This window comes from Oxyura jamaicensis, chromosome 7, assembly GCF_011077185.1.
Source record: "Oxyura jamaicensis isolate SHBP4307 breed ruddy duck chromosome 7, BPBGC_Ojam_1.0, whole genome shotgun sequence".
Classification (NCBI taxonomy): domain Eukaryota; kingdom Metazoa; phylum Chordata; class Aves; order Anseriformes; family Anatidae; genus Oxyura; species Oxyura jamaicensis.
The window spans coordinates 8,608,174-8,617,696 of record NC_048899.1 but is presented as its reverse complement, the minus strand read 5'-3'; the positions used below and the strand labels follow the sequence as shown (position 1 = coordinate 8,617,696).

Here is a 9,523-nt window from a genome sequence, read left to right as displayed (position 1 = left end):
GAGCTAAACAAAGCTTTGCCTTGGTTGTCTTTGTAATATGGAGCAAGGTTTTAGTCTTGTTGGCTGACTTTTGAATAGTTCAATAAAATCAAGTGCTAGCCTCTGTACAAATTCAACTTGCTTTATTTCTGTTTTGGTGGGAATTCATCACAGTTATTTTTCAGGGGCGTCCTTGGATCTGAGATAATAAGCTCTTTTCTAACCTTATGCAGCCTAAGCCATCAAATACTTTGTTAAGAATGCCTCACCTTGTCTTTAGCGAGTTAGGGAGCTCTTTGGTCAGCTGCATTCATCTACTCTTGACCCAGATGCATATTCAGGTTCTTCAGCCCACTGTTTGAGGCTCTGGAAGGCTCTCTGTCTCTTTGTAAGCATACTTGCTAGTTGCTCCCACTTAAGTGTTAGAGAAGCAGGAAAAAACCTTCAAGTACTAGTAATCACTGCTCTATTGATACTGGCACCACTGTCTGGGTTGCATTATCTGTCAGGAAATACACTCAGGGTGCTATTTCTTTCCACTGTTTTAAGTCTGTGAAGCCAGTCCTGCATTTATTATGAAACAAAGAGAAAACCTTTTCTTAGTACACGATCAAGGGTTCATCTTCCCATCGTGTGCAGATGACTACACGTAATTTTTAACTTAATACAATTTGCATCTCTCAGAAATTGTCTGTTTCCATTGCATGCAGAACAGCACACCGATGGTACAGCTGTTGTCTTAAACACATCATGTCTGTGCTGTATCCTTATCCTTGCAGTCTGTCTGTAGGCCTTTTAATTTGGAAGCTGCTACTTTTTTTTTGTATCTGTGCTGATGCTTTCATTTAGGAAGCACGGCTGTCCCCAGCCTTAGAAATACCCCCTGTTCTTTGCCACGTCAAATCCATTTCTCACAGCGACCTTGCTTTGGCCTTGTTATCCGCCTTACCATGAGTAGTGTGGTCTCTAATCAGTCCATCTGTCAGCTGTCCAGGTTCATGTGACACGAGCGTTGCCACGCAGATTGGAGCGAGCCAAATGCATGAGAAATGAGAAAAGTCGGAGGATTTGGATGCTGATAGCTGTCTCATGCCTTGTTGCAAGCCTTGGCATTGGGTCTGGTCTGAACATTGTTCATAAGCTGGAGGAAGGGATAAAGGGCACAGTAATGAAACTTGCAGTGATATCATCTGCTTGCTCGTACTAAGCAAGGCTCTTGGGCAAAGCTTGCCAGGTATTGCATCAGTCAGTGCCCACTAGCCAGCCTTGGGATCCAGTGGGTTTGTGGAGACTGGAGGTTAGACCCTGGCCCCAAGAATAAGGACTGGGAGAAAGGGATGTAAGTAACTGGGTGCTACACATACCCATCTGAGCACAGTGGTGCCTGAGTATGTCCTCTGAAGAACCATTAATTGCCACGCTTATTTGGTGAGCAAGAGGATGAAGATGGCTCTGCTGGTGAGCTCTCTGTACCAGGTTTATTGGCAGCTGACAGGATCTCCTAGGCCCCTGCCTTTCCCCATCTATTACTTGTACCTGCAACTCTTTTCCAGCTAACCTTAAATCCTGATCCAGTTCTGTGCACGAATGGCGTCACAGGAGTTTATAACTGGTGGGAAAGGGCAACGTGAGCAGCCTGTTGAGATAGATGTGTGTGGGAGCCTCACAAGCGAAGGCCTCAGCTGCCTGGGTGTGGTGAGATGTGATTCATGGGCCTGCAGCCTTGCTAGGACCAGATGAAGGCATCCTTAGGAGCCAATGAGCAGGGAAAGGGACTGGCTGGTAACACTGCCTTCCCGTCTGAACAGAGGCTTTAAAGCCAGAAGTTGCATTTCCCTACCTTTCCATAGCCTTCTTCCCACTAAAGCTGTTGTCATAAGAGGGGGAAAAAAAAAAACACGCCTTTTCTTCTGAAAATACTATCCCCAAACATTTGTATCATGGGGTGCTTCTAATTCACTTGCAGAAAACTCAGACATGTTGATTTTGGTGCTTAACTACCCTGATTTTGGAGTATCCTAAAACTCACACTTGATCTGAGGGCTTACTCCTGGGAACAGAGCTGCTCTGTAGGAAGTTAATACCCAAGGAATCAAAAATCAGCAGTGCAGTTCTCCTTGAGCTATATGGAATGGCTTCAGTGTGTCATCCTTGTATTTCCAAGCTCGATGATGAATGTGGATCACTGGAAGAAAAACTGCTTCCAGGAGGAGCTTTTTTCCAAACATATTAAAAATGAGGGGAAAAAATGCTGTGAAATTGTGGAAATGTCTTTGGTGGTGGTGAAGTTGTAGCATGGTGCTGCCATGTCACCTGCAGCTCCCATAGTGCCCAAAAGTATTGCTGCCCATCAGAGGCTTTCTGAGGGCTCAGATATATTTTTTTTAATTTCTATTTTTTAAGTGCTGAGTGTGCATCCTACTAAAAACTGTGCCCTGGTCAGGTGCCTGACACTAGGTGCTCAGGAAACTACACTTCCAGGCTCCTGCCGTGCCTTAGGAAGGAATCTGGAGTGACCTGGGAGTAGTTGCAGTCACCCACTGGGGAATGTTGCGGGTTGCATTACAAAAGCCTTTTTTTTTTATCGTTTAGCAAGTGGTGTTCCAGTTAGCACAAGACTCTTAGGCCTTCCCAGCATCATCCAGCACTACGCGCGGTGTTGCCTAATGATGCCAAGTCCTCAGGCAGCTGCTGCCTTACCTGGGAAGGAGGTCGAGTTTTAAGTCAGGTGGACAAGAGATCACAGAGGAAGTCCATGCATGGCTTATCTGAGATTTCTGTGCAGGTATCCAAACATTTGTTGGCATTAGCTTACACAAACCACGAGGAAAGCCCGGCTGCTGCAGTCTGGTAACTAAAGGCACTTCAGACTCTGCAAGAGGAAAGTAAGAGAATCCTTCCTCCTCCGTGAGTCATGGCGTTGCCCCATTGCTCCCCTTGCAGATCTCCTTCAGTTCCTTGTGCTTTGCCGGTGTTTTTCGGGCACAGTAGTTGATCTGGTTATGCTGCTTCACTCCCTGCTGGTGTGCTCTCTCCTCCTGCAGGACCCTGAGGGCACCTAACCGCTGTTCACCTGGGTGCCTCTGGAAGGCTCTGCTGCGGTTTAGTTGTAGCATGCGCAGTCACTGCAGGATTCGTGTTTTGCTTTTTTTTTTTTTCCTCATAGCAACATTTTTAAATTTCTTTATTGGCACTGACTTCAAGGGGGTAAATGTTCTGTCCTGTCAGTTTAGCTCCCGATACCAGTGTTTAATAGTCTTACAGATCACCAGTCAGTGACTCCATCCTTTTCTCTTCCCAGTTGTCTTACATCACTTCCCTAAGCTTTCATTTCTCACAGAGGTAACTGACATGCCTGGGAAGCATGAGTGCATTCGTTTTCAGTGGAATAACTGCTTGAAAGAACATCTCAAGGAAAGGGCTCAGTTTGTGAGTTCCTAGTGTGAGGTAAGAAACATTTTGCCCTGGATTCTATGCTCCCTGCGTGACACTGGGGTGGTCCAGAGCCACCACTGAAGCTGAGGTGACAAGCCATGTTTCTGAAGACTTACCTTGGCTGAAATCACAGCTCCAAGCTCCCCTGAGGTTTTATCAGCTTCGCATTCAGAGGAGCAGGTTCTGCTCTGAACCAACGACTTGCACCTCTGCCCAGAAGAAATGGAATACAGTTCTTCACCAAGAGAAACAGGGTGATTGGAAGTTCACAGGTGGAAGAAAGAACTTAGCCTTTCCCTCGTCTTCCTCCTTGCCTATATGCACTATTGGACGCTGGGACATCTGTCTGCTCTGGTCACTTGGTTGAGGAGTTGCACAGCCTCCTGTGCCATCTGCAGGAATTATTAAGTAAAGGAATTAGAAAGCAAGAAGGTATAAGGTGTTAATAAAGTTCTCATCTTGTGTTTCAAAGCTGGAGCAGTGTGGTGTTCTGGGAGCTGAGTGCGGGTGCTCTGAGAGCCAATTGACATTGAGTTATTCTGGTTTTACAGTGGTGAACTCGAACAAATTACCCTTTGGGTACCTCCCAAGGGGAATGTTTGTTGACTCAGTTCACAAAGGAACTAAGGATGTGAATTTGCTTGGGAAAATTATTATCCAAATCACAGTGTTCTTTTGAAACAGTTGTTTGACTGAATACCAAAAAGAAGCAATCAAATGCTTGCCTCAAAAGACCTTGGCAAAGCAGCAAATGGTGAAATCATAAATTTCTTCTCTCCTACCCCCTCAGAGCAAAGTTATCTATTCTGGGATTTTATTTTTTTTTCAGACGCTGGAGAGGAAGTGAATCAAGTTTGCAAGTGGTGTTTGGATCCAACAAAATGAAATCTGATGTGCCTTCTGTCTTGATGTGCCTTCTGTGCCTTGCTCAGCTAACCTAGAGCAGTGTCCTGAGGAGTAGTGCTTGTTCTTCACCCACAGACCTCTCTCATAAGGACGTTCGGTAGAAGAAACACCAATGTAGAGCTGGGAGGTTAGATGTTCGAGTTCCTTCCCATCCCTATCTAAATTTTACCAGGGAAGGCTTAAGCTTATTTTAGCTCCAGCTCCCCTCCCATCACTGGAATGTCCAATCTATTTAGACTCAAGGTATGTGGGGCAGGAACTGCTCCATCTCTGTTGCTATTCCCATCTTTGAAGTATTTCCTAACCAATCTGGAGAGGTTGTTTCTCTTCACTGAGAACCACTTCTCTCTCTTCCTCTCTCGCCCTCATTCAGCGCTTTCAGCCACCTTTAGATCAAAGCTGCTCTGCTCCAAGGTCATTCTGGCAGCCACAGTTGCCTCCTCTGCTTGTGTTCCTAGGTGAAGTTTGGCAAAGATTCATTCAAGATGCTCCTCATTTTTGAGGCACCGTGTTGGCTTGTGGTTGGAAGAAACGCCATGTAGGAGAAGCTTTTCTGATCTCCTGTGAAATATGCTGAGAGTAGCAAAGTCTTGCACAGGTTGCCTAGGTACTGAAGGACATGGCAGTGTGCTGCTTGGCTGGGGTTTTGTTACATGTTAGGGGTTGATTTCATGTCCTTGGCTGGATGTTGGGTGTTGAAGGTAACCCTTACCTTCCAGGGTTTGATAGTGTGGCCAAGTTTGCTCAAATTTTGTTTCTTTCACCTTTATTTTATCTAGTCAGGGAGGTTTAGACCTGATTGTATCTTTTTTGAAGTAGCTGGGGCCAGAACAGCATGTGGTGGGCATGGCTTGCATCCGCTGGCAGGGTCCTGTGTTCTCCCCCAGGTGGTACAGTGACATGAACAGCACTGGGGTACAGAAAACAGGGCAGCCCTTCGTCAGCCCGTGGGACGCTGCCAAGAATGGGAACAAAAGCCATGACAAGTGCTCGGGGGTAATTGGAGCTCCTGTAATCGCAGCCTGCTGAGTCGCTTTGCCCAGCTTACCCGTTCAAGAGCTTTCATCATTGGGCAGAGAGCCCTTCGGCATTGGAGAACAGAAGTTTCTCCATCCAGCGCTGAAGAGAGTCAATAGTTTAAGGAGGCTTCTAATGTAAAACTGGTCACTGGGAAATGTAGCAAAGCTCCTGGTGTCTGTTCAAAAGGAGCAGCGATTCTTGTGTGGTTTTCCCCCTCTCATGTTGGATCTCCCATTCCAAAAACTCTACTTTTTTCCCACCTGGGAGGCCGGTATCCCTGTAGACCTGTGTGGGCACTGAGGCACAGGATGCACGTTTAGTCACATAGAAAGTGTGATTAAATTTTGGAGAGAGAGAAATATCTGTCAATAATTTGGGGAGGCTCATGTTTGTTCATGAACACATTTGATAAATTGTATTTCTAGCATGAGATTTCATTCTTCTTGTTTCATTCCCCTCAATGATCTTGTAAAACCAGACTGTGCTGGCTTCATTTTACCCAAACCCTCAAGTTGTAACGTATAAACCCAGGTTTAATTCAAAGACTTCTTTCCTGACTGCTCTCAGGTTGCTGCACAGGAGGTGCGCTGAGTGCTGAGCTGCCTGATGATTTCCTAACATCTGACCTGTACCTGAAGCATGTTGGCTTTGAGGGCGACCTCGGTGTTAGCAGATGTGGTCCTTGCATGTACCTGGTCCTCTCCGGGTGGGATCAGAAGCTCTGCTGGACGACCAGAGCTCATTAGGCAAGTCCATATCTGGTTTCAACACTCACACTTGTTACAGTCCCCTCTGCTGCTAGTGCTGCCCTCTGTACCTGCAGTTCACTCTCTCCTTTCATCTCCAGCTGGTTTTTAAATGTCTCACCAGTAGCTAGGAAAAAAATAATCAATAATCAAGTGAATAATAACAGCACTCAAGCCACACTACTGCTCTGAAATCTTTGTGGACTCCAATTCTGCTATCCCATTCCCACTGGATGCGATGTGTTATATTGAATTCAATCAGTTAGAACACCAGGGCTGATCTCCCTGGAAGGAGAGGAAAGACGCAGGAAGCTGAGCAATTAGATTTTCATTTATGTGTTTTTCTTGGTTTAGTTTTTTTTTTTTTAAAAAAAAAAAATGAATTTCCCTGGATGGGTAGGTTTGAGATACTCAAAAGTAGTAAAGAAAAAAGCGAATTCCAATTCAGCAGTGCCAGGAAGATGCAAGCTGTGGGTACTTTGTTCTTCCCGGCCCTTGCCTGTGAACTCGGGGAAGTCGGAGCGGCCTGGCAAGCAGCCTGACTCTCTGCTGTTGATGACACCTCTCCGGCAGAAGCGGTGTGTGGGTAGGCAGGTAGTTTCATCACAGGGAGGAGGAGGAGGCATGCATCACCTTTTGTTTAAGCAGAAGCATCTTTTTGGAATGCTATCCATTTTATCAGTTAGGGCTTGAACAAAGAGCAGCCAGGAGAGGCTGGATATTGTAATTAACACAAGTGGAGGCAGGCTGCTGCGTCTGCCTGCCTGCCTGGAGAAGAATAACCTGTTGAATTTGCTAGGAGCTATTGCTGCGAGGACAAGAGCTGCAGTTACGGGGAGCACAGCAGCCACAAGTGGATGAGGTAGCTGCTCCAGAGCTATGCTGTGGGGAAGAGGCTCAGATACTGGACACTGGATGCCCATTTGGGTTAGAGCCTCCGCTTTTGCCTCCTAAGCCCGGGGAGGAAGAACAGGCAGCCAGCTCCCGTTCGGTTGGGTCGGCCGAGGATGGCTGCGCTCTCCCAGCACCTGAGGATCCTGCTGTGGAAGAACTGGCTGAGTGTCAAGAGGCAGCCGGTGAGTGTGAAAACAAAGCCGTAGAGGAGGGGGAGCTGGAAACCACAGGAGCTGAGGAGCAAGAAGGGCACGGCAGGAAAGGAAAGCCACGGTGTTAAAATAGAAATACTTTGAAGGAAAGAGGCAGAGAGGGAAGGAGGGGAGTGGCACGGAAAGAAGATGGGTCATTTTAAGCCAAAGTGGCTGCATCTTGTTTGAGGGCTCAGGAGTCCAGACTGAGTACCAGGGATGCTTCTGTTGGTCCCTGCAGACAAAACCCTACACAAACTCATGGGCAGACCTGAATTAAGGGTTCTTAAATCTGCTTCAGTGTGAGCAGTCCCCAGAGTCTGTGTGCAGCCTCTGAGGAGTCCCTGCAATCTGGGGGCAATGGCAGTGTCCTTATGTAGAGCCATTTGTAATGGATGGACAAAGAAAGAAGTGGCTCTGAGAGGTGATGGTGGGACAGATTTCCAGTGCAGTCCAGTGAGTTGCAAAGCAACCACACCAGGTGGGTTTTTTCCCAAAATAAAGCATTGCTAGGGATGTCCAGAAAGGAATCTGAACTGCGGTGTCACGGAGGCAAGTGCTCCTTCGGGTGGCATTGCGTGTCCAGGCGAAGCCTGTCGGGTAGTTTTGTATCAATAGTTTTGCTTTTGATACAGCTGCACGGGCATTCCAGCAGAAGCACACTGCAATTCATGGACTTGGGCTGCAACCCGTCCTCTTGCTGGGAATCCCAATGGGACGGTTTGGAAACTCCCTGGTTGCACGGGAAGCCTTGGCAGGTACAGAAAGGGCAGAGAAGAGGACATGTCAGAGAAGAGACACGTGAACAGTGTGATATGGGGATGGAGTGAAAGACCTCCCAGCACTGTGTACATCTGCAGGGTCGGCTGTGTGCCTGCTCTGTCCTGCCTCTCAGGTCTGGAGCCTGCTTCAAAGAGGTGCTGAGTTCATCTGAGTCCTTGTGACCCTCCAGCAGCGGCAGATGGGCTGTGCTCCTCAGAGTTAAGTCTGTGGCTGCTGTGAGAGAGACAGGAGAATATTTTTTCTGAGATGTGGAGGAATACCAACAGTTACATGACCAATTTCAACAACCTTGTTAAATCCAGAAGGCTTGGGTCTCTTTCAGCTCCTGCATACCCGCAGTAAATGCTTACATAAGCCCTGACCATACGGTCTCACTTGCTATAATTCTTCTTTCAGTTTCCTGTAGAGATGAAACATCAATTCTGTAGGATGGGAATGTCAGTTGAAATAAAGTCTGGACACCACCGATTGTTTTAGGGCAGGCATTCTCTCCAGCCCTCCTTCCATTCCCTCTCTTGCTCCAAATTAAGGAGCTTGCTCGGAATGCAGCAGCTGTGAGGAGGTAAACCCAGAACGCTGCTCCTGAACACATCCTGACTTCTCTGTCCTTTCCATTCTCAGGTTTGTTTTTTTAACCTGTGTGATGTAACCACACTGGTGGACCAGGCTTTCAGACAGCTTGTTTTGGTGTGTGCTTGTTTGGCAGGGGAAGCACTCTGTTGTGCTTCTGATAACCCCTGAACGCGGCTGCTGCTGCTGCAGTGGTGCTCCTTGCCCTCGCCAGGTGTGATCGGTGTGTCACAGCAGTCTGACACAAGTCAGCCCCTCTCCTCCCACAGACTGAAGTGCTTTCCCATCGCTCCTGCTCTGTTTATCAGTCTATCCAGGGCTAGCGAACGCATTTGATTCTGCCTTTTGCTTTACACTTTATTTCCTCTGCACACTCTCTGCAGAGCCCCTGGAGAGATTGTATGGGGGGAGCTGCAGCTTGCTTGGCCGTCAATTTGCTGAAATCAGCTGAAGCTCTGCATCCATAACCAGGGAGAGCCTCAGCACAGGTGACTCCTGCAGAGAAAGGAATGGCCGTGAGTGGAGGTGGCAGCCTTCTGGGGAGCGAGGTTCGGCCTGCCTACCAAGGGGAATTGGAGAAATCGGTTCCTCTTGCACTTTTATTGCTTTCCATCTGTCACTTCTGTGTGGCTTGGTTATTTAAACAGATGCAGGAGGGAGAGAAAACGTGCCTGCATCCAGACGTACTAAGGTCTGAGCAATGAAATCTGCTTTTAGCAGTGAATAATCCAGCAACCGAGGGATTATGCAACCTGTGGCACAGCGCTTGGTGTCCCCCGAGCCAAATTGGCATTGATTATGGCTCCGTTCAAGTCAACGTGTTCTACCTGCAGTCGGTTTGGCCAGGCTGCTTGTCTTGTTTTTGTTAACTAGAAATGCCTGGGACAGTGAGAACGCTGTGTTGTAACTGATGTACCCAGCTACTATGAAATCCAATTAACTCAAAGCACGGAGATACAAAGGGAAGAGCTGTCTGGGAGGGGAAGTGCCATTTTAGCT

At 47.5% G+C, this 9,523-nt stretch overlaps 1 protein-coding gene across 1 annotated transcript in view; it reads left to right on the top strand.

The window, feature by feature from the left end:
• Positions 1 to 7,093: 7,093 nt before the first annotated feature.
• ABCA12 (ATP binding cassette subfamily A member 12) overlaps positions 7,094 to 9,523 on the top strand; it is an 81,851-nt gene continuing 79,421 nt past the window's right edge. The window contains exon 1 of the mRNA XM_035332315.1: positions 7,094 to 7,162. Coding sequence (XP_035188206.1) covers positions 7,094 to 7,162 — 69 coding nt within the window. The remainder of the gene's footprint in view (positions 7,163 to 9,523) is intronic.